The sequence below is a fragment of the Saccopteryx bilineata genome, chromosome 2 (assembly GCF_036850765.1).
Source record: "Saccopteryx bilineata isolate mSacBil1 chromosome 2, mSacBil1_pri_phased_curated, whole genome shotgun sequence".
NCBI classification, from domain to species: domain Eukaryota; kingdom Metazoa; phylum Chordata; class Mammalia; order Chiroptera; family Emballonuridae; genus Saccopteryx; species Saccopteryx bilineata.
The window spans coordinates 134,241,855-134,266,446 of NC_089491.1; the positions used below are offsets into that span (position 1 = coordinate 134,241,855).

The window sequence follows — 24,592 nt, forward strand, 5'->3', positions numbered from 1 at the left end:
CCAGGCCTGAATCTGTCTCCTCTTTCTGAGTGTGGAGGGCTAGGATGGCCAATTAGCTTGACCTGTGCCACACATAGAAAGGAGGCTGGACCTGACCAGGCAGTGGTGCAGTGGATAGAGCACTGGACTGGGACACAGAGAACCCAGGTTCAAAACCCTGAGGTCACCAGCTTGGGCCCAAGGTCGCTGACTTGAGCAAAGAGACATTTGCTCTGCTGTACACCCCCCCCCCCCCCACAGTCAAGGCACATATGAGAAAGCAATCAGTGAACAACTAAGGGGCTACAACGAAGAATTGATGCTACTCTTCTCTTGCCTTCCTGTCTGTCCCTCTGTCTCTCACTAAAAAAAAAAAAAAAAAAAAAAAGGAAGGCTAGGCAGAGCTGCATCTGCTTGGGGGAGGTGAGCACAGAAAGCTGGGGAGGGAACCAGACTGGGTGGGCTCCATCACACAAAGGGAGGAAGGCTGCCACAGGACACTGATGCTCTCTGTTGCTGCCCCAGTAGTACATGAAGACAAAAGAGCCACTGGCCATGTTATAAATATTATTTATAAAACAAAACTAAAAACACATAAACTGGGTCCCAGGGCTGGAAGAAGGAGTGGTGGAGCCCCAGGGCCTGGGCGGGCAGGAGCAGGCACTGATGCTAAAGGGTAAGGACCCCACCCTCTGCCACCCAGCCTGTGTCCACCAGTCTGTCACTCTTCCCTGGAACCCCTTCTTACGTTCTATCTACTGGCACCACCCACCCCACATGGTCTACACCATCAAGCTTCTGTGGGGCTGAGGGCAAGGACTGCACTAGTTGTCCAGGAAGTGGGAGACCCTTGAACACCATGAGCAACCTTGGGAGATGCTGGCAATGGTGTGCTGGGGATGGGGTTACTTGAGGAACAATGGACACAGACCAGACCAAGGAAGGAGTCTGACACAGATGGTGAGGATGACCTAGTAGCCAGAGCCTCACAGACCCAAGGCCAAGCAGCTTTTCCAGTCACTGGTGGTCATCCAGCTGCTGTAGGAGCGTCCGCCGCCGCCTTTCCAGCTCACCCTCACTCAGCTCACTTTCTGACGTGTCCCAACCCGTCTGGTAGAGCAAAGGCACAGCTCACCCACAGCCTCCCGAGGGCCATGGAGGCCTGAACAGAGCGCTTCTGGGTTGGGGGGCCAGGCACCTGCCTCTCACCTTCTCCTTCTTGATTCCAAAAGCTGGGGAGCGATTAGGGAGCTCTGCCAGCCGGAGCTCCCTGTCCTTGTCCTGTTCTGGTTCTTTCTCATCACTCTCTTTGCCAGCTTTCTCCTCAGGGTCTGTCACACTCTCAGGACTGTTCTGTAAGAGCCCAGAGCCCACCTCAGTTCCTGTGAAGGATAGCCCAGAGGCGGGTGGAAGAGATCTTGTACAATAGCAGAGCCTTGGGTAGAAGTTCCTTCTCTACTCACCGACTTGTGTCTTCTCTTTTTAGTTTTCTTTTTGGGTTTTTTGGCTTTCCGAAGGCCATGATCTGGAGATAGAAAACCCCCCACTAAGTCCCATGGGAGAAGGGAAGTATCATCTGTTTCTCTGCCATAGTCCATCTCTCTGCTTATGCTTCACAGGCTGAGACCTGCCCAAGGAAGTCTGTCTTTCCAGTTTTCCTCCCTTTATTTCCTGTCTGGGCAGTGATGGGAAGTTCTTCCTACCCTCCGACAGGTGCACCCCTCCCAATCCACTCTACCCTCAGGCAGGGATCCCCAGGGCCTCCTCTCAGTCTAGGCCATCCTCTCCAGCTCCCAACTGCTGACCTGATCCAAGGAGGTGGGAGGATGGGGAGCCCCGTCCTCCAAGGGCAGCACCCCCACTTTCAACTGAATCAAGTGAGGAAGAGGGCTCAGAGCCAGATTCGGAAGGGTTCCGCCGCCTCCGCTTGGGAGGCCGGAGAGACGGTGGGGGCAGTTCTTCTTCCTCCGACTCAGAGCCCTGGGCAAATGAGCAGATATTTGTCAGCGCAGACATTCCCTGGCCTCCAAAAGCCCTCAAATCTGGGAGTTGGGGCAAAGAGGAGGATCCAGGGCCAAAGGAATCCTCAAATCTCTGTAGGGAGATGATACAGGGGAAAAATAAGTTATTTCCCAAGACAGTCCAGCCTCACCGACATCCCTCTGCCCGCCGACTCACTGAGGGCGAGCGGGAACGCTTGCGATGGTGCTTCTTGCCCTTCCTGCTGTGCTTTCGGCCCTTGGTGTGGAGATGCTGGCATTCAGTCTGGTAGAGGCAGAGTCAAGGGTAAGGAAGACACCTGGGTTCACTTCAGGACCCTGCAACCTAAAATCTGATTTGCCTCTTCCTTTGAGGCTTGAGCCTTAGGCCTAACGAGGGCACCTCAGACCTCCCCCCTCCTTCATTGTCCAGGGAAACCAGAACTGGGCAGGGGATGAGGTCTCCTGGCCTCAGGTATTCAAGCTCTGCCTCACCTCCAGTACCTGCAGGAACTCCCGGAAGAGCCGGATCCGCTCCGACTCCAGGGTGATCTGCTCAAAGGCTGAGTCGCACACAAAGCGCTCACGGACCTTGAACGGGAGAGCACTGCTGATCAGACCAGCCCCAGCATGGCACGGGTGCCGCCATGAGCACAGGGAGGGGCTGGGGCAGAGGAAGGAAGGGAGCCAGAGCTGGCCCCAGCTGTTATGACTGGGGTGGGCCCTCAATGGTGGAGAAGCACAGCTGCCCTCAAGACGAGGGGGTGGCGTATGGTGCCAGGCTGCAGTCCTGACCTCTTCCCAGGCAGTGCCCAGCTCCAGAGCAGGCACGGCCTGCCTCAGCATGCTTCGAAAGGCAGCTTCCCTGCGCCGTAGCCTTCGTGCCTCCTCCTTCTCCCGCTCCCTCTCCCGTGCCTCTGCTTTCTCCAGTAGCTGAGGGTGGAAAGCACACAACAGTCACCCAGGAGGGTGGGTGCCCAGGCCCCACTCAGGCATACCTTAGGAGGTGGGAAGTTGGGTTCTGGGCTCCTACCATCATCCCCTGAACTGGGATAGTTATACTCGGGCAGTGTGTGAGAAGGAATGAAACAAGACACAGGGGTGAGTTTGAGAAGGAGCCCTGGCTATAGCCCCACCCCACCCAACCCCTCACACTATTGAAGGTCAGCTTGATGTTGCCTGCGTCCAGCGCAGCAGCCCTCTTGTCAAAGCTTATGACGTGGGCGAAGTCCTCAAAGGCTGTGTTCACCTCCACACAGAAGCCCCGGTCCTGTGGGCACAGCAGCGCATGAAGCAGGGGGCACTTCCAGGGCAGGCAGAGGAGTCCAACTAGAGGATGCTCAAGAAGTTCCCAACCCCCAAGAGATCCACAGGACAGGATGCATTCAGAAACCAAGGTGTCCAAGTCCTCATCATAATGCTGATGAAGCCCCCATGCCTCCCCTTGTTGTCACAGCAGATTGGAAGGTTGGATCATGTGGGAAAAGGGAGGGGAGGCAGGGTGTGTGTGCCACGTCTGCTAATTGGTGCCCAAGTTTCTCATAATTAGCTCTATTCCTTTGGTTTAAATATTGGACCCTTTGTGGGCCCTCCTGCTGCTCAATAACTGCCTGGCATTCTCATTCAATCTCTGTTGGTCCCACTCTAAAGCTACATTTATTGAGTGCTTACTAAGTACCAGCTATGAAGCTGAGTGCTTCACATCTCATTTAATCACCTATCTAAATTTAAGCATAAATCCTAGACTCCTAATTTTATGCAGGAGAAACCAAGGCACTTGCCCAAAGTCTCATTGTACATGGCTGAGCGAGAACTCTACCCCAGGTGTTTCTAATACCAAAGACCATTCTTGTAGGCACTTCACTCACACAGATCAATCGCTTGGATCATGGGAGAGAAAGAGGCCATCAGGTGTGCAATTCCCCCCAAAATATTAAAAACATCTCATATTCTCAAAGCACCATGGGCCAGACACTAATTCTCATCTAAGCCCCACAACACCCAATAAGAGAGGCTTAGGAAAGTCATCTCACTGGAGTACAAAGTCTGCCTCTCCAGTCAGCCCAATTTCCCTTCTTCTCTCTACACAGCTCTAACTTGCTCCGGCCTTCCTGCCCACAGCCAAAGCATACTCTTCCTGCTTCTTTCAGGAGGACTTCCTCAACCCACGCTCTCCAGCTCTTCTCAAACATATCAATCTCTCTCTCGGGGAACTGAAAGCTTCAATCTCACCTATCTGGCTCCTTCCATCAAGCACACACCTCACTTAACCTGGAACTTCCTTTCCACCCTGCTCTCACCTTCCTCAGGCTTAACAATCTGCTTCTTTTTGTTTCAAAATCTTTAAATGAAGCACAAAGGAAAATGAATAAACATTTATTGAGCCTACCATAAACAAGACACTACAAATATTAAATTCCCACAAGCCTGCACATAAATTATCCCCATTTTACAAATGAGAAAACTGAGGTTCAGAGCTATTCTAAAACTTGCAGAGGTCTCAACCAATAAACAGCCAGCAGTTATCTGACTCTAAAACCTGTGCTGCACCCACTCTACTCTTTATGGACACTGCTCCCCGAAAGGTTGTTCGTGTTCTAATGGGGCGCCTTCCCGGTCCTTGCTCACCTGGCCCTCGGCACCTCTGCTGTTCACTTCCTCAGTGCTCCCCTCTCCAGGCCCCTCCTGTGTGTCCCTGACCTCTTTTACTGCCTCTCTTGCATACCCTTATTCACCTGGGAACAGCACTTAAGTGTTTCAATCTCACTGTCCCTAGCAATCTCATTCTCCACCTCTCATTTTTAGACCCATACAAGACTGGGTATTTCATAGACACTTCGAACTCAGCAGATCCTAAGAAAACCCATTCTTGTGAGTGCCTGCCCACTCCCTCTCCCCATATTGCGCAGGCCCAGATCTTCTGTCTTCCAGCTGTTCCAAGTTCAGGCTCTTGTCATTATCCCATGGGATGAGAGGCACCATCACAGTCTGGCTGACTGGGACTCCTGGGCCTGTTGGCCTTGTGCAGTGAGGACCCCAAAAGGGGGGAAAGGAAGAGGAAGTGCCTAAAGAAGCTTCTTTCCCCAGAGACAGGATTCTGCAAGGACAGGCTTCCTGCAGGCCCGTCAGTAGTACTAGCCCCTCTGTGACTAAGACTTAAGCGTCCAATAAAATTTAGCTCTCTTGGGACTAGATAGTTCTATTTTATATGATTATTCTATTTAATATATGGTATGTACTTTATTCCTCCCTGCCCTAGGTTGTTTTTGAGAATACCGTATTTCCCCATGTATAAGATGCACCTTAATTTTGGGGCCCAAAATTTGGAAAAATGTATTACATAAAGTTACTGAACTTGTTTTATTCATCATAAAATTCATATAATTCCTCATCACTGTCAGAACTCCCATCCATTAGCTTGTCCTCATCTGTATCTGATGACGAATCACTGTCTTCAACAATGAGCGCAAAAACAGGCACAAAAAACTACAACCACTGTATAAGTGCACCCAGTTTTTAGACCCCAAAATTTTGAAAAAGTGTGTCTTATACACAGGGAAATACACTAAGTTCCCAAATGGAATTCCTATTTTTCTCCAACCCTGTTCTCTGCTTAATCCTTAGCAATAGCGCAGTCACCCAGCCTACCTCACTTCCTTTCCCTCAATTACACACACACACACAAATCTCAATTCTACTGCTGAGCGACTATCCCTACTCATTTTAAACTTTTCATTTTTAAAAGCAGAATCATTTTTTAAATAAAAAGCTTATGCAGAACCTTGATGTATAAAAAAGCAAGCTGTTGTACATAAAAATTGAGGTAGGAGGAGCATAATACCTCCACCCACCTGTCCCCAGCTCCCGTGAGGAAACCTAGGGGAGAAATGGTATGAGCACTACAGCTCTCCTCATCTGCCATCGCCAGTGCCCACCCAAGCTCATTTCCCACCAGATCACTGCAGTAGCCTCCTGGCTGGTCTCCCTGCTCACCTCCCACACCTCTGACCCAGCCCTGAGAACCCAGGGCTCCTCACATTTTATACCACATAGCCCCAACAGCGGGACAGTGGTCTCAGGGAAAGTCAGAAGAGGATGACTCAAGCTCAAAATTTATTTGAATTACTTGCCACTAATACTTTTTAGTATCCTGAGGCTTCAGGTACTATCTTATCCCTAAGGATACTCGGTCTGAGAGGTGCCACTCTACTCACTAGGACTTTTTCCAAGATATCATCTGATCAGATCATTCCCCAGCTCCCCATTATTTGCAAGATAAAAATCCAAATTTCTTATTTTAGCATTCAAGGAATTTTACATACAGGGCTCTACTTCCAAATTCGGACATGTGGTCCCAGAGAAATAAAGGAAGCCACAGAACAATACAGTGGTACCTTGAGATACAAGCAGACCAACATACAAATTTTTTAAGATATGAGCTGCGACTTGGTCCGTATTTTTATTCGAGATCCGAGTGAACAAAAGAAAAACGTGTTATTTCTTGAGACTAGGTTCTAGCAGGGGGTACGTTCTCGTATCCGAGATACGAGTCGGAATCAACTGGTCATGCTTCAGCACTTTTTAATGACACTTGTTTGTCACATTTCCATAACATTTTAAAAGGCAGGCAAAAGCAAACCTCTTTGGATAGATTTTTATTCAAAAGTCCTGCAAATAAAAGTGCCGAAAGTGCAGCCAAAAAGGCAAAAACAGGTGGTAATTAAATGAAAATATACGTAATGTTAAGCTTAGGTTAAGTTTAAAGTTAAGAAAGTGCATTTTTTTACAATTAAGTTTTTATGGTTTCATTTTAAGTAAAGAAAATGCAGTTTTAGTTTACATTTAGTGTTAAGAAAGTGCAGTTTTAGTTTCATGTCTACAGTGTCTGCATCCCTTCCTCCCTCCTCTGCCATTCACCTCCGTTAGCCGCACTCGTCTGTCTCCAAGGTAAGAATACAGTACTAAATAACACTTTTTGGATGTGAGGGCGATCTGGCTGCGACATCTGTCACCCTGTTGATCGCCAGGGTTGATTTGGCGGCTCTGGCTGGCTAGGCAGGTGTCCCCTTCCTCCCTCACCGCTCCATGTGCGTCCCTCCCGAAGCTGCGCACTCGGTCGAAGAGGACGACCTTCCCCGCTAGAGGAGAGGACCGTTCTTCGGTCAAGGGTATACGAGTAGCTGCGCTCCCCTGCTAGAACCTCCAAACAAGTCTCAAGAAATAACACTTTTTTCTTTTATTTCATATATTTTGTTATGCATTGGTAAAGTATACATGTATGTTTCTTAATTAAAAACAGTCTTGGCCTGACCAGGCAGTGGCACAGTGGATAGAGCATCGGAATGGGATGCCAAGGACCCAGGTTCAAGACCCCAAGGTCACCAGCTCGAGCGCAGGCTCATCTGGTTTGAGCAAAGCTCACCAGCTTGGACCCAAGGTCTCTGGCTCGAGCAAGGGGTTACTTGGTCTGCTGTGGCCCCACCGTCAAGGCACATATGAGAAAGCAATCAATGAACAACTAAGGTGTCACAATGCGCAACAAAAAACTAATGGTTGATGCTTCTCATCCCTCTGTTCCTGTCTGTCTGTCCCTGTCTATCCCTCTCTCTGACTCTCTCTCTGTCTCTGTAAAAAAAATTAATAAATAAATAAAAACCTTTTTTTTTTTTTTTTTTTGGTATTTTCTGAAGTTGGAAATGGGGAGGCAGACAGACAGACTCCTGCATGCACCCGACTGGGATCCACCCAGCACGCCCACCAGGGGGCGATGCTCTGCCCATCTGGGTCATTGCTCTGTTGCAACCAGAGCCATTCTAGCGCCTGAGGCAGAGGTCATGGAGCCATCCTCAGCGCCCGGACCAACTCTGCTCCAATGGAGCCTTGGCTGTGGGAGGGGAAGAGAGAAACAGAGAAGAAGGAGAGGGAGAGGGGTGGAGAAGCAGATGGGTGCTTCTCCTCTGTGCCCTGGCTGGGAATTGAACCTGGGACTCCTACATGCCAGGCTGACGCTCTACCGCTGAGCCAACTGGCCAGGGCAAAACATGTCTTTTTTCTTTCTTTTTTTTTTCTTTTTTTTTTTCATTTTTCTGAAGCTGGAAACAGGGAGAGACAGTCAGACAGACTCCCGCATGCGCCCGACCGGGATCCACCCGGCACGCCCACCAGGGGCGATGCTCTGCCCACCAGGGGGCGATGCTCTGCCCATCCTGGGCGTCGCCATGTTGCGACCAGAGCCACTCTAGCGCCTGAGGCAGAGGCCACAGAGCCATCCCCAGTGCCCGGGCCATCTTTGCTCCAATGGAGCCTTGGCTGCGGGAGGGGAAGAGAGAGAGAGGAAAGCGCGGCGGAGGGGTGGAGAAGCAAATGGGCGCTTCTCCTGTGTGCCCTGGCCAGGAATCGAACCTGGGTCCTCTGCACGCTAGGCCAACGCTCTACCGCTGAGCCAACCGGCCAGGGCATGTCTTTTTTCATAATTTAGGATGGTTTGGGGATGTTTCATAGGGCTGGAACAGATTAAATTTATTTCAGTTATTTTAAATGGGAGAAATATGCTTGATATACAAGTTGACTGATTTACAAGCTTGGTTACAGAACGAATTAAACTCGTATCTCAAGGTACCACTGTATATAGCTTACCTAAGGCCAGTAATTTTAAAATATTCAGTTTAAACTAAACAAAGAAGTAACATGGTATTAAGATGCAATGCCTGCATGCATTTGTAGGCAAAACACATAAAACAAAAGTGCAGTGGGGCATTTCTAGCTTTACTCTCAGATCCTTCTCGCCTCAGGTACCAAGATACTCCCCTCAGTAATTAGATATACTCTGGTGGAAAACTCCCATTTTTCAGATGAAGAAATTGAGGTTCAGAAAGGTTAAATAATCTGCCCATGGTCACACAACTAGTACCGTATTTTTCGCTCCATAAGACGCACCTGACCATAAGACACACCTAGGGTTTTAAGGAGAAAAATAAGAAAAAAAATATTCTGAACCAAATGGTGTGTTAAAATATTTAATAAAATACCATATTTTTCACTCCATAAGACACACAGGCATTTTCCCCTCCACTTTTGGGGGGGAAAAGTGCTGCATATGGAGCAAAATATACAGTAAATGGGTAAGCTGGACTTGTACCCACGCAGTTTGCCTCCACAATCATGCTCCTAACAACTATGCCTACTAACTCCTCAAATGCATCAGACTGTTCTTTACTTCCACAAAGAAATATGCTTTCTGTTTTCTTTATTAGAAACAAGGCCCTCTTAGTCCATCACTCACATTCCAACCTTTGACATGTATATTCAGAACTATTTCTCTTGTGTAAGAAAAGCAGTGTGTGCGTGATGGGAAACAGCAGCTGAGCTCACTGCCGCACAGGGCAGTGCAGATAGGATGACATGCCCCTTCCAAGACGCACATCTTAGCTGGGGTCCACTAAATGCCTTGCAAAACCAACCGAGTGCCACGAGATAATCCTAATTTCCAAAAGAAGCTGAAGACATGCAAGTGCTTGATCTTAAAATGTTAGCAAAAATTCCAAATGTTTCTAAAACACTGTACAGACCACATGGAACATATCTGTGGGCTTTCTGATGAACTATGCTTGCTCCTCCAACCTGCCATACCCTGTTCCCCTTGCCTTCACTCCTGTAGCACCCTATGCCCAGGACCTCCACCCTCCTCCACCTACTCACTCTTAAAGGTGCAGTTCAAATGTCAATTCTTCTGACTCTCATCTCTAATAACACTTGCCCTCTGTATAATAGCTGTCACATCTATCTTCCTATTAGGCCATGAGCTTCTTATGGGCAGAAATGGTATCTTAATCATTTCTGCGTCCCCAGTGCACAGTAAAGGATCACAGTAGGTATCTGCTGAACTGAGCTGCAATATTCCTGCAAAACAGGACTTGTCAGGGAGTTCTTTCCAGGGAACATGCCCTATACCAGCCTTGCATCCACCCATAGCCCCAGGCCTCCCTCACCTTAAGGATGTCCTTAATGATCTTCTTCTCATCATGGAATCGTGCCTTCAATTCCTCCACATAGAACTTGAACAAGTCCAGGGGGGTGGAGCCTGCAGGGGAGGGAGGGAGGGGGGCCTGGCGGGCGGCAGCTTCCCAAGGCCTAGGGGTGGGGTCAAGGACAGGAGCCAGGAGTGGGGGTGTAGAGAGGCCATCAGGGCAGGAAGCCAGACCAGAGAAGGGGAGCCTGGCTGCCTTACCCGGCTGGCCAAGCATGTTGGCAAAGCGGACATCAGTGCTGACCGCTGGATACAGTTCCATCCAGGTGGACATAGAGTGCAGCTGCCCTGTCTCATGCAGCTCGTCCAGGAAGGTCTGAGCAGGGAAAGGCCGGTTATAGGGAGAGTGAGACAGGGAGGGAGGCAGAGTCAAGGACTGGGGAGGACAGCCTGACCTGTGGTGACGCAGTGGGTAAAGCCTTGACCTGAAACACTGAAGTCGGTGGTTCTAAACCAGGGGTCTCAAACTCGCGGCCCGCCCACCAATTTTGTGCGGCCCCAGACTGGCCCACAGATTAATCCTCAAAGTTTGATTAGTCTGCGGGCTGCACAAAATTGGTGGGCGGGCCGCACGGCCACGAGTTTGAGACCCCTGTAAACCCTGGGCTTGCTGGTCAAGGCACATATGATATGGGAGTTGATGCTTCCCGCTCTTCCCCCTTTTCTCTCTTTCTCTCTCCCCCCACAAAATGAATAAAAATAAAATCTTAAAATAAAAAAGACTGGGGAGGACAAGAGGGGATAGCAGGAGAGGCAGAGACAATCCAGATTGAGGAAATGCAGGCCAGGGAGCAGAGAGCAATGTGAAAGGAGAGAATGTAAATACAGAAAGGGACAGACTAAAACATGAGAGTCAGCCAGGCTGGGAGGCAAAGAAACATAAACTTGCCTGCAGTACAATCTTCCCATGACTTGGTTTTAACTTCCCTGTGTGTTACAGCTAAGTAACCCCTACCTACTATCACCACCTCCTAGCTATGCCTGTCTGGCTCCCCACCAAAGGGAAAAATAAACAGCCTAGCTGCCAAGCTGTGCCATTAGGGTGCTCTCTGCTGACAGTTTCTGGGTGGTACACACATCTCATCTCCCTAGAGGAGCAAGGCCAAGTTGAGAGAACACAGCAGGGGAGACCTGAAGGCATAAAGAGGCCTTGTGGATGTGGGACAGGGCTGGGCACAGACAAATCAGGGGGCCTGACAGAGGTGGCAGTGCGCACATGCAGAGGCTGTGGCCTGGGGCAGAGGTGAGCAGCAAAGATACCTGGAAGGCTTCCCGGTTCTTGCGTTGCTGGCGCCGCTCTCGAAGCCGGGCCCGCTCCCGCTCCTCCTCCTCCTCCCTCTCCAAAGCTCGGATGTGCTCCTCAAAGCAGATCAGCGCATCTTCCTTGTCCATGTCTACCCACAGAGAGGAGGCTCAGCGGTTACCGTACCAGTGGGACAGCCTCTCAGTCCCCATCGGCCACTGCCTTGAGGATGCTGTCCCTAAGGTGCTGGGGACATCAGGATTGTGGGGCAAGGTTAACGGAGGGCTCTGTAGGAGAGGGTACTGGAACGGTTGTTCCTGAAGGATCATTAATTGTATGAGAAAAAATCAGCAAGAATTCAGCTCTTGTAAATTTAGTTAACGAAGTCATCATGTTTATAAAATCAGTTCTCTTGGGATCTAAGGTTTCAGTTTATGGAACTGAAAATCAGTTAGGCTTTGATACAACTTCAGAAGGTGAATTTCTGATATTGCCAGTGATTACAGGACAACAGCTTATTGTAACATGTGTGACGAGTTAACGTCCACACAGTGACATGACAATTTATATCAGCTGTAAGTCACCTCTAAGTCTTCTGATTCCTATCCCAAGCTCTTCCTCCAAGGACACAATCTCCAGGTCAACAGTGGACCCCAAAGGAAGAGGCTGTCCTGAGCATTCTGGAATCTCCAGAGTCCAGAGAGGCACAGGGACTGAATGCTGGGGACTCCTAGATGTCCAGGAGGGCAGGAGTTACAAGGGGACGTGAGATAGGCTATGGGGACCCAGATCAGTGAGGAAGGGGAAGAGATGGAGTAAAGATTCAGGCTTACTCTGAAGCTGATGGTCCTGAGCAAAGCTGGGGTTATCCATGAGGTACTGCTGGGCCTGGGACCATGTGGTTTGGAAGTTGACACTACTCATCCCATCCAGGATGCTCTTCAGGGCCTGGATATTGCGGCGCCGGAGCTGCTTGGCCTGTTCCTGGAGAGCCATAGGATCAGGGTAAGGCAGGGCAAGCCTTGACAAAGGAGGATTTTGGGGAAAGGAAGGTAGCTAGGGAACCCTAGGAAGGCCAGACGCAAGGCTTTCACATCCCCAGAATGACAGAGGAGCCCATATTCTAGATCAGCCCCTCAGAGAGTCCTTCCTGCCCTTCTGTGCCCAGGGTTGCAGGCCCAGAGCAGACATGAAGTGGCACACCAGCTTCAGAGTAAGGAGCTGGGAACCTGGGGACTCAGAGACATTAATGATAAGGGACCATAAGGATCAAAGACGTAAGTCTATGAAGAGACTGGGGCTGACGAATCCAGCCCAGTGACTATTACCTTCTCTTTCTTAGCCAGGAAGAAGAGGACATCATCATAAACTTCTTTTCGATCCCTCTCAGGGACCACAGCCCAGACCTCCAGCTCCCCAAAAGTCTGTTCTGCCCGCCTGCGGAGCACATGGGCTGTGGGTAGGCAGGCAGAGACCGGACACCCTAGGCACACGTGTTCTCGGGGTTCCCCAGGCCCCGCCCCACCCAGGCCCCTGACCGGTAGCGGGTGGTGGAGGTCATGCGCTCATGCTGCTCCAGGAAGTGCTGCAAGGTCTGCTTGGCCTCCTTGGCCCTTAGCCGGGCCTCTTCTTTCTCCTCCTTCTCCCGCTGCGCCTTGTAGGCATTGAATGCCTGCTTTTTCTCACTCAATTTGGGCAAGGCACTGGGGTGGGAATAGAGGAGTCAGCCCGAACCACCCTGTGGTTCACAGCACACTGGGGACAGGTCTCCACAGAACTGAGTGAGGGGTCCATGCATGGGCACAGCAGGCTGCAGGGGCTCCAGGGCACAGGGAAGCAAGAAAGATCTCTGGAATGTGGGGAGGGGTGAGAGGTAGTGAGGGAAGAGACGGCATCCAGGACACTGATAACACTTAGCACTATGCTCTGGGATGCTCAAATTGAAGTCAGGGAGCTGCCCTATCCTACCCCCTTACCCCAATTAATTCAATTCAATAAGCATTTATTGAATGTGTTCTATCAGATACCTTTACCCCCAGAGGCCCTCTATAGTTTCTTTTTCCCTTGAACCTTCATCATCTACCATTCTCCTGACTCTGGCCCGTTGGGGCTTAAGTACTAAGCTGGGGCTTCTCAGGCCATCTCTGGCCCAGCTGCTCTCATGAACAGGGTCTGGAGGGCCTGTCTCCCTCCGCCCAAGCCTACCTGTAACGCGGGTCGGTGACTACCATCTTCATGGCCTGTTCCCATGAGGCATTGGAGGGGACAGCCTGGAATGAAACAGGTGAGGGTCACAGGGCCTGGCCCCCTCCAGCCCCCTCCAGGCCTACCCCAGGGGCCCCAACTCCTGTACCTTGTCCCTCAACAGCTCCTTAAAGGCCTGTTTCGCTTTCTCCCGATTGCTCCAACTGAGGCCAGACCTCTCTGGTTCTGGCTTTGATTCCTCTTCCTCCTGTTGCGGTGGCTGATGCTGTCTAGAACTAGGGGACAAAGGAGACTCACAGCCACAGCATTCCCCAGGCCCTGTAGTTTCCCGGTGTGCCCTGGGTGATCAACAGCAAACCACCCCCTTCTTGCTCCCTAGGGCAGCCCTTTTCTGCCTTCCAGAGGTCACAACCAGACCTCCACACCCTTCCCAAGAGGACTAGCAGAGGTAAAGGGCTGAGCCAGGCAGGGCGCCTGAGGCCAGCATACACAACACTGTGGGGGCAGCCCTCACCTGCTGGGGCCCTCCTCTGGCTGCTGCTCCAGGGGCTGGGCAGCATCTGACACATCACAATCTTCACTCCCACCTGGCTCAGGTTCTAAGAGGCCCATAGGCACTGGGATGGGGCCGGGAGGTACAGGCGGGGGTTCAGGTTGTGGCTGAGGAGGCTGCGGCTGTAGTGTCTGTGGCTGCTGCTGCTGCTTCCTACAGATGAGCCGGAAGGGCAGTGTCCAGGAGTGGAGCAGGGACAGGGGCAGTCCGAGGTTGGCAGGACCCTCTATGATGAAAAGGGCTGGGGCCAGACTGGACCACTCCACAAGTAGACTGAGAGCTGGTACCTCCTTCCACAGAGCAGGGACCATGGGGAGAAAGTCCAATCCCACCCCTCAGGTGGCCCCAAATACAGATGGATAGGTGGGCAAGGTAGGCAAGTTACTCACCCCATAGCTTCCTGTTTGACTAGAGCTGCAAAGGGAAAAGGTAACATGGTCACAGGGTAGCAAGGGCCAACCCTCGATACCCTGCCCGGGCCCACCCCATCCTCACCCTCCAGGTCATCCAAGTCCTTTGGCCGGGTCCAGCGGGACTCCTTACTCTGGTTGTTATAGTAGTAAGGTTTGCCTGTATCCGACTTATACTCTTTCCAGGGACACTGGGATAGCAGCAGCTGTAAGAAGATGGGTCAGAAGACATCAGTGGGCTGGGTATGTCCCCCAGCCATAGTTGAAGGAGCTAAGAGGACCTGGTAAATAGGGGACATTGAAGTCTTTCGCTTCCACCTGGCCTGACTCAACATGGGGGAAAGTGGACTTCCTGAGATCCTAGGCAGGTTGGGAGTGGCGAGGGATCTTGGGATCAGAGGAACCATAGTGTATATGGCTATAGACTCAGGGGAGAGCAAACATTTGGAAGGGTCAGGGCAGCTGAAAGGGAGGGCCAGAAAGCCCCGCTCAGGACCTCCGCCTTGGACTTGAGCACGCTGGGCTTCTCCCACACGGACTGCTTGTCGTCAGCATTGTAGTAGTAGATGCGCCCATCAGGGGCAACATGCTCACTCCATAGGGCCCTCTGGGGGGGGGCACAGAATGGTGGTCAAGACCCCTTTCCCAAGGTCTCTTTGCTTCACCCCAAAGACTGAACCATTAACCCCCCACTTTCAGCCTTTCTACCCAGAAATCCCTGAGCTGAAAGAACTCACCAGAGGGCCTGTCCCAGCCACAGCAGCTAGAAAAGAAGCCAAATGAAAGATACTAAGTCCCTGCTCCAACCCCCATCTTATTCCCATTTTATTCCTCCCTTACTTCATCCCCAATATATATCCCCTGGTCCCATCAACATTCCAGGCTCCCTGGCATCCCAACAGGCATGATCCAGGGTGGACTCTAGTCCCCTCTCCCCTGTACCCCCCAACCTCCGAGCCTGGGGGGAAGCAGGCCCCCATAAGACTCACAGCTGGCGGTGTCCGCACCTGGAGCCGTCTGCCGAAGAAAGAGGAGGGGGAAGGGTTGGGGCCAAGCCCAGTGGCCCCCAGGACCCAGGCCATGGGGGACGGAGAGGCAGGCCAGGCCAAGATCCATGTGTCCTGCTCTCAGGGATCTCTGCTACCTAATAGCTTCCCCCACCCCGAGGCCGTGGCCCTAGGATCCCTGGGGGAATCACACAGCAGCTCTTTCCTTCTTTTTCCTTAAGTGAGAGTATTTTGTTGAGGCCCATTCCTTCCATAGTGGATGCCAAATTCTGGGTACATCCTACCCAGGCTCTACTACAGTGAGCAATGGCACAAGAAGGTACAGCAAGATCACCAGGGGCTTTTGTTTCCTCCAGAGATGAAAAAGATGTGGAGAGGGGACTGTATTTAAGTGTCCACAGTGCCAGCTCTGTGAGGTCAGGCAGTGTCTGGCACAAGTGCATTCCTTATGGGAGATGGGCACACGGCAGTAACAAGAGAGAATGTGTATGCCTCTGGGGAGAAGTGAGAGACAAGAAGAGCTGAGTACACGGCTGGAGAGCAGGATGCAAGTGTGGAGAGTACTGACAGGGACCAGGATGAAACCGAAGAGAAGAGGGGAGAATGGAGGCCATATCCCTGAACTCCAATCAGACCCACAATGCTGTAGTGCGGAGCTGCCTCCTGCTGGCCCCCGTGCTTACCGCTGCGGTGACAGGCACCGCTGGCATCAGCATTCCTGGCATCATGGGAGGTACCATTCCTGGTATCTATGGATATGAAGACAAAAACCAGCTACTGGGAGGGGGTACAGGCTGGGCAGGGTCCTAAGAGATTCTCTTGGGGCCATGGTCCTCACATGGGCACCTCCTCAGGTAATCCCCTGAGGGATTCTGGGCTCCCAGACTCGCCTGAGAGTTTTTTCCAGTCGTTCAGCAGACAAATTACAGGATCCTGTCCCAAAGCTCTCACCCTTTCCTCCCGTTTCTAAAGTCCAGATCCTCATTCTCACCTCCATCCCCAAATAAACTGACAGGTTTTCTGAGGCCCTGGTGCAGGAGAGAGGATTACCTGTGTGAGTGGTGGTGGTGACCCCATTGGTGGTAGCATTGGGGGCATGATGCCAGGTGGCATGGGGGGGATGGCTGGTGGTCTCTGACTCATGGGGGGTAGCCCCATTGGAGGAAAGGGTGGGGGGATTCCTGGAGGGGGCATCTAGAATTAAGAAAAAGAAGAGATACTGAGCAGAGAAGACACTGCCTTGGACCTGGCAGGAAACAACCACTTGTCTCCCACCCGAACCTCCCATCCTGGCTTTGAGGCAATTCCAAGGCTTTAGTTTGAGAAGCACAAAGTATGAAATTGCCTCCCTCCTCACCACTGAGAAACACTGATAATGGGGTGGAGGGGGGTCCTCTGCATCTAACAGGCAGGCACACAGCTTCTTGAGAGGTAGGGATGGGAGAAGGAAAAGAGAAGTATAACCACCACCAGACTGAGGCTGGAAGGCTCCAATTCTTCAACAACACTCCCCAAAGAGGCCTCTCAGATGCAGGGCCAGAAGGCAGTATCCAGGTACCCAAATCCCTAGGTCCCCCGCCTCCCACCCCTTTTTCTCCAACTCAGTGACCACCAGTTGCTAGTCCAGCCTGACTTCTGTGTTACATTTAAAGAATACAGACCAGGAGTAGTGAAAGAGAAAGATAGCCCACCTGCCTTCACACTACCAGGGTCTTTTTCCTTCCACCTCTTCCCCAGCCCCAGTGTGTCCCAAGGACAAAAAGACAAAGTGGGAACTGTCAACTTTACGACTGGAGAGCTGAACAGCAGCATCTCCCACTCCAGTACCCCAGCAAATCCATTCCTCTTCCAAGGGCAGCAGAGGGGGTTTTTTACACAAAAGCAGTGCTAGGGATTGGGGAATTTGGGGCGCAGGCTGGAAAAGCCAAGCCCAGGGAAAGACATAAAACTTACGAAGGGTGGTGGCATCATGGGGGGCCCCGGTGGGAAGGGGGCAGGCGCTGCTGGGGGCCGGGGACCAGAATCGGGAACCGACTGTTGAGGGAGAGAAAAGTCATAGGACCCAGGATGGGCAAAGAGATGGGCTTTTGCAAAAGGGAAGCAGAGGGATGAGGATAAAAGGAGCACAAAAGTTTAAAGGACTGGTCTCCAAGACCAATTTCCTGCCTACCCCCAGCTGAGCCCTGGGTAGGTCTGCTCTCTCTTCTGCCAGCCCAGAGCCAGCTGGCTGAGCCCCTTCAATATCATCTTTATTTCAGAAGTTTCCATTTTGCCAAAGCCACGGGAAAAACAAAGGAGGCTGCACTACAGGCAGACTGGCTCTGCCCAAGGCTTTTCAGCCACTCTCCTGTCTGTGGGCAAGGCTGTGCCTCCCTCTAACCAGTTAAACTGTGGCCTCTCATTCACAAAGTCTCCAGAAAAGAAGTGGCCTCCTTTCCTGTTTCCCCACCTGAATTCACCCAGGTACAGAGATTAAATCCCAAAGCTCTCTACACACAAATAATAACTAGACCATTGTTAAGTACCAGTCTCCCTAACACTCTTCTCTCTACTATCAGCCACTTCCTCTACCTGGCCTCATCTCTAGTCACTCACTCTCTTTGATGTCTTCCACTCCCAATCACCTCCCTCATCTCTTTAGCTCTACTCCTCCTCCCCTACAGATCCTGAACTCTCCCTGTTGGTGAGGCTTTGAACAGCCTAGGTCTCCCCATCCTACACTTCATGGCTGGCCACACGTCACCCTTCAGTTCGCAGCTTAAATATCACTTGCTCTTAGAAGGCTTCCTGACTCTATTTAAAGCAGAACCTTCCAATGTTTTCTCTATCTGATCCCCTTTTATGTTTCCACTTAATAGAGGGTAGTAACATTCCACAAGGGCAGAGTTCATGTCTGGCTTGTTGAAAGCTGATTCCTGGTACCTGCCACAGTGTCTGGCACATAATGGGCACTCAATAAATACTGAATGGATGAATGACAAGTGAGAGAACAAAAACCTTCTATATAGAACCTTCCAATTCCAAATGTTCATCCTATAGATAAAGCCTCACATGGTCAAAATGATGTCTGTACAAGATTTCCATTTCAACTTTATTTGTGAAAACAAAAGATCAGAATCAGCCTAAACACCTACCAATAAGGAACTATGAAATTACACACAAACATAAAATGGAATACTATGCAGTCATAAAAAATAATTGAAGACACTCATTGTTTTGATATGAAACAACCCGTAAGATATATTAACAAGTAGGAAAGAAAGCAAATTCCTACAACGTTTTATCACCTGTATAAAAATCCAGACACAAAATATGACACACAAGAAACTGGTGGAAAAGGGACTGAGGTGGGTAGGAGGTTTATCACTGTATGCCCTTTTGTAACTTTTGAATACACAAAAGTGTATATGTCACCCATCCAAAAAAAATTTATTTTGTTTTTTGTATTTTTCTAAAGTTGGAAACAGGGAGGCAGTCAGGCAGACTCTCGCATGAGCCCGACCAGGATCCACCCGGCACGCCCACCAGGGGACGACGCTCCGCCCATCTGGGGCATTGCTCTGTTGCAACCAGAGCCATTCTAGCACCTGAGGCAGAAGCCATGGAGCCATCCTCAGCGCCCAGGCCAACTTTGCTCCAATGGAGCCTTGGCTGTGGGAAGAGAAGAGAGAGACAGAGAGGAAGGAGAGGGGGAGGGGTGGAGAAGCAGATGGGCGTTTCTCCTGTGTGCCCTGGCCAGGAATCGAACCTGGGACTCCTGCACGCCAGGCCGACACTCTACCACTGAGCCAACTGGCCAGGACTCAAAAAAATTTTTTTAAGAAAACTGAGATGTGGAGATGTAGCTAAAAGGATCTTCCTCCTCTTTGCTTGAAAGGGGGGGAGGGATGACACCTCAGGAAAGAAGATCTAGGAACTATCTCACTGCTGCCCAATTTTTCAAATACTTCCCCAATTATCCCTATGTTGAGAAGCCTTGGCTTTTTTTTTTTTTTTTTTTGGTATTTTTCTGAAGTTAGAAGTGAGGGAGTTGCTCGGTTGCAACCGGAGCCATTCTAGCGCCTGGGGCAGAGGCCATGGAGCCATCCTCAGCACCCAGGCCAACTCTGCTCCAATGGAGCCTTGGGTGCAAGAGAGGAAGAGAGAGACAGAGAGGAAGGAGAGGGGGAAGGGTGGAGCAGATGGGCACCTCTCCTGTGTGCCCTGGCCGGGAATTGAACCTGGGACTTCCACACACCGGGCTGATGCTCTACCACTGAGCCAACCGGCCAGGGCCTGAGAAGTCTCGGCCTTTTTTTTTTTTTTTTGTATTTTTCTGAAGCTGGAAACAGGGAGAGACAGTCAGACAGACTCCCGCATGCGCCCGACCGGGATCCACCCGGCACGCCCACCAGGGGCGACGCCCTGCCCACCATGGGGCGATGCTCTGCCCCTCCGGGGCATCGCTCTGCTGCGACCAAAGCCACTCTAGCGCCTGGGGCAGAGGCCAAGGAGCCATCCCCAGCGCCCAGGCCATCTTTGCTCCAATGGAGCCTTGGCTGTGGGAGGGGAAGAGAGAGACAGAGAGGAAGGAGGGGGTGGGGGTGGAGAAGCAGATGGACGCTTCTCCTGTGTGCCCTGGCCGGGAATCGAACCTGGGTCCCCGCACGCCAGGCCGACGCTCTACCGCTGAGCCAACCGGCCAGGGCCGAAGGGGGACCCAGGTTCGATTCCCGGCCAGGGCACACAGGAGAAGCGTCCATCTGCTTCTCCACCCCCACCCCCTCCTTCCTCTCTGTCTCTCTCTTCCCCTCCCGCAGCCAAGGCTCCATTGGAGCAAAGTTGGCCCGGGCACTGAGGATGGCTCTGCGGCCTCTGCCTCAGGCGCTAGAATGGCTCTGGTCGCAACAGAGCAACGCCCCAGATGGGCAGAGCATCACCCCCTGGTGGGCATGCCGGGTGGATCCCGGTCAGGCGCATGTGGGAATCTGTCTGACTGCCTCCCTGTTTCCAACTTCAGAAAAATACAAAAACAAAACAAAAAAACTCTTCAATGATTTCCCACTGTTCTTAGGGTAAGGACCAAAACCATTGCCTGGGGCCTGAGAGGCTGTGGGAGATTAGCTCCCCAACTGCCTTGCCAGTCTCACCCACACTGAGATCCTGGGTCTGTATTCCAGCTACACTACCTTCTTTCAGTTCTCCAGCTCAGGAACCCACCTTTGCATGGGGTATCTTCCCACCAACCCCACAAATCTTGCCAGTCATCGCTGGCTCAGAAAAGCCTTCCTCCCAACCCAGTGTACCAGTCAGCACCTTCCCTTACATGCTCATATACCATGTATGTTTCCCTTCAGCAATTATCCACTGGAACTTTACAGTTACTATTTGTACAATTCTAATTCTAATGTAGCATTAAAAAAATGCTGCCAATTAAACCATGCTACTCCACTGATGTTAAGATGCATCTTGACTTCAGAAATGTTAGATTGTGACTCTTACAGTCAATGAAATATCTGCTGCCTCCCTGAAGCTAGAAACTCTAAGGGGCAGAGACTTAATCTGTTTTTGCTAACCCCAATATCCCATCCCCATTGAATTTTCCTCACTACCTGCTCTTGACACACAGTGGGTGCTAACAAGTTTTTGTTAACTTAATGACTAAATGTCTTAACAAGTCCCACAAAACAAAGCCACTGGTAAGGCCTAATAGTTATTCAGGAGCACAGGATGTCAGAAATGGGGAGGGGACTCTGGCAACCACCCAAGATAGCCCCACTTTTTCAGATGAGAAAACTAAAGGGGAATAATGAGTCCAAGGTCCTACCACTGGTTAGGAACAGAGCCAGGACTGGATCTAATCTGCCTTCCAGCTCTACTCCCTTAAAAGCATAATCCTTGTCATAGGAAGCAGGTCTATTTCTTCACTCCAGCATATCTCCTGCAACCCATGTAGTTAAATCAGCAAGGATCCAACATTTTCTTGCCTGGTAATCAGTGGTGGCTCCCTATTGCCCACCTTACAGAATCTCTACCTAACATTCAAGGTCTTTCAATAAGGCCCAGGCCATAAACTCTTCTTGGCTCCTCCTGACTCAGTGGTTTCCCTCCTCCTCTTTGTACACAAATTACTACGTGTTTCTCTTATTCCACTGTGTCTCTCACTTTGTTCAAGATGATCCAATATTCACCTTCTTCATTATAACTATCCTTCACACATACATACACTCCTACCTACTGTGTTCACTCAGGACAAATGCTGCACTACTTTACACCAAGTGACATGCTATTCTGTGGATGTTGGGTGTTTCATGTGGCACTGCCTGCGTCCCTACCTGGGTAGGGATTTCTCTATACTCATGGATTGAGTTTTCTCTTCTTAAGCCTCCCCTGAGTGTCTAGTCAGAGCCCTGTACATAAAGTGCTGTGAAAAAATGCAGACTCATCTTTAACCTGATTATATTTTTGCATGCTGGAATATCCTAAAATAGGCAAATGTGCCCAGGTACCTTTGTATAAATTCTCTGGGTAAAGGCTGTGATGAGACAGAGAGGCAGCTTGGCAGAGATCTGTGTGGCTGTGGAAAAGGAACTGGAACCAAATACTGGCTTGGGAAAACCTAAATAATGAAAAATAATGTGTATATGACCATCTTTAACTTGGAATGGAGACCCCTGGCAAGGATCCAGACACTGGCCTGTTTTGGACAGAGCAATGTAATGAACATAAATTTCTACAGAACTTCCAAAGCCCTTCCTTTCCTAATCCTCCCCTGTACAATGTGTATACATCCCTTCCCCTATCATTTGCTGCAGTGCCTGTACAGCTTTGGATCTTATTACACTTCTGGGTGAGAACCTGAAGAAGTAATTTGTACGAGAAAGGGACACAGGAAAGGGGGCTGAAAGAGAAGCAGGTCCTGTGTTTTCGTTGGAACAAAAACACATTGTAGGCCGGGGAGAGATGATGAAGAGACAACTGATCATCTGATCATGTTTTCACCTGGACCAGCGGAAAGACCCCTAAGATGCAATCAATTCTTCTCAGCCTCCACATCTAAGGGGCATCTTCAGAACTGAAGATTCAGAAGAAAGAACAAAAGAGAAAAAGGACAAGAATGGAGAAAAGAGAATGGAAAGAGAATACGGTAGGTTAATAGCTAATATTTATTGAGTGCTTTTTATGAACCAGATACCATGACAAACATTTAATTCTCACAACCATCTTAGAGGTTTGGAATCCAAGCAGTCTGACCCAAGCCTGTGCTTTCAACTACGTTACTTCACCAAGCCTCCTCCCAGCAAGGATGATGGTACCACAGGTATTTCTTACACTCAAATTCATTCTGTTTTCTTTCCCAATCCTCACACGATCCTGACATCCTCAGACAGCTAAGTGATCCCAAGACTGACCCAGTCTGACTCACTCCCTGAAGAGATCTGTGTTGCTAAATGAAACCTGAGAGACACATCTCTCAGTAAGAGGTAGTAATCACCAAAAAGAAAAGTATCATGGAGGCTGAGACCAGCTGATTATCCTGTAGTCCACCTACATGCTGCTGTTCTTCAGCTGCCCCAAACAGCACAAGCCTCCCCCTGTTTTCAAGACCATCCTAGTCCCCACTCTCCTTATTATTCCTCCTGTTTGCAAAGATACTATTTTACTAGAAAATATCTTCCATTGCTTCTCTCTGATCCTGCCATCTTATTCTCCCTCTGAAGAACAGAATGCTACTTCAAGTCTTCATCCTTTTTGGGTTAGGTCTCAACCTCCTCCTCTACTCAAGAGTTCTTCCATCCCTCCAAGAGGATTCCAGAGGCCCTGGCTAGCCTGCCCCAGCCTTCCAGGTTTGGGGCCTACCATCTTCCCACATCCCTGGGGACTTTCTGCAGCCCCAGCTGAATGCCTGCTCCATCTTCGTCCTTTCTTTTGCTTCCCTACATCCTAGAACTCATTCTCTTAAAATCTCTCAAGCACCCACTCCATTTTGGAGCTGGAAGAGATCTTAACTATCATTCTTATGCATTTCTCTTTTCTTTTCATCGATAGGAAACATAAGGCCCAAAGAAATATAGTGACTTGCCCAAGGTCACACAGAGTTGTTACACAGTTTGCTGATGGCAGAGCCAGGGTTGAGGCCAAGGGGCCTCTGCATTCCTATTTCTGGAACTATCCAGCACTGCGTGGAGGCCGGAAGCCTCTCTTTCTCCAAGAGAGAGTGCCCCCTCCTCACCTCAGACCAGGCGAGGAAATGAAAGAGGGGTTCTCCAAGAGGTCTTACGGAACACACAAGGCTTCCAAAGGGAACAAGCACTGAGTCTGGGGGAGGGGCATGTCGCAAGCCAAATATCCTAGGAGGCTGTGCCCCCAGTTCTCCCCTTGTCCGGCGGTTTCCACATCTCTTGCCCCGTATCTCCTTTCCCGACCTATGTCCACAAACCCACCCTTCACTTCTTCCCTTTCTCCTCACCCAGTCACGCAACTCTCGTTCCCCTCAAAACCCCTCTCCCGCCATCTCCATCATGGCCTCCCCCACCCCTTCTCCCCAAATCCCCGACCCCATCCCCCCTCCCGGACTCCTCGCCCTAACCCCTCGGGCTCCTCGCGCTCCCCCGGGGGCCCGTTACCCCCAGGGGCCTCCCTGTCACCCCCTGGCTCCGGCCCGGGCCGCGGGGGGCGCTGTGGGACCGCCCCGGCCCCTCCACCCCCGCCCGAGGACGTTACCATGCCAGAGTCTCGGAGCAGCTGAGCCGGGTGGGCCCACACGCCAGTAAAAGCCTCTCTGATTGGCCAAGCCTCAGCCGGGAAGGCGGGGCCAGAGGGGGGTCGCACCCCTTGGTGGCCGGGGCTCCCGTCGCTGTCGTTGACCAGCCGGGCCCTGCACCGGCCCGGTGCGCCCAAGCTCGGCCCCGCCCCCGGCGCGGAGAGTCAGGCCCCGCCCCCGCGCGGGGTCCAGGGCCCGCCCACCGGGGGCGGGGCGCACCTGCTCTGCGCTTTGACTGACCGCCCTGGCGCGGACGCAGGGCTGCACAAAGCCGCCAGAGCTCTCGGTCCCGGGCGGGCTCTGTGCGCGCGGGCAATTCTTCTGCCTTCCCGCCTTTCTTACAACCCACCTACGGACCTGGGCCTGCCGCCACCCGGTCGTTGCGACTCGGCTGGTGTGTCCTCCCCGCTGGGCGCTCAGAGCGGTTGGATTCTGTGCGCTCCCTCT

The 24,592-nt window shown here is 51.1% G+C and overlaps 1 protein-coding gene across 9 annotated transcripts; it reads right to left on the minus strand.

Annotated features, from left to right (window-relative positions):
* Nucleotides 1–533: 533 nt before the first annotated feature.
* Nucleotides 534–24,211, minus strand: PRPF40B (pre-mRNA processing factor 40 homolog B). Of its 9 annotated transcripts, none has more exons than XM_066257917.1 (25): nucleotides 24,106–24,209; nucleotides 16,453–16,596; nucleotides 16,086–16,151; nucleotides 15,385–15,412; nucleotides 15,133–15,158; nucleotides 14,892–15,002; nucleotides 14,481–14,601; nucleotides 14,375–14,399; nucleotides 13,947–14,138; nucleotides 13,581–13,707; nucleotides 13,433–13,497; nucleotides 12,766–12,930; nucleotides 12,556–12,664; nucleotides 12,061–12,211; nucleotides 11,245–11,378; nucleotides 10,186–10,300; nucleotides 9,947–10,038; nucleotides 3,112–3,228; nucleotides 2,754–2,891; nucleotides 2,463–2,549; nucleotides 2,158–2,244; nucleotides 1,785–2,073; nucleotides 1,443–1,504; nucleotides 1,189–1,332; nucleotides 534–1,089 (listed from the first exon to the last, which is right to left on the minus strand). In XM_066257917.1, the coding sequence occupies exons 1-25, from the start codon at nucleotides 24,106–24,108 to the stop codon at nucleotides 997–999; spliced, it is 2,691 nt and encodes an 896-aa protein (XP_066114014.1). In that variant the 5' UTR covers nucleotides 24,109–24,209; the 3' UTR covers nucleotides 534–996. The 9 variants fall into 9 exon arrangements, with proteins under 9 accessions (XP_066114014.1, XP_066114015.1, XP_066114008.1 ...); XM_066257918.1 differs by having other exon boundaries at nucleotides 1,785–1,959; nucleotides 2,454–2,549; nucleotides 24,106–24,207; XM_066257911.1 differs by having other exon boundaries at nucleotides 2,463–2,891; nucleotides 24,106–24,211.
* Nucleotides 24,212–24,592: the final 381 nt, after the last annotated feature.

Coding starts and splice junctions, on each gene's coding strand:
- PRPF40B (XM_066257910.1), bottom strand. Junction 15,159..15,384: donor AGGTGCGGACACCGCCAGCT/GTGAGTCTTATG, acceptor CTTCTTTTCTAG/CTGCTGTGGCTGGGACAGGC. Junction 14,602..14,891: donor TGCTCAAGTCCAAGGCGGAG/GTCCTGAGCGGG, acceptor ATCTTCTTACAG/CTGCTGCTATCCCAGTGTCC.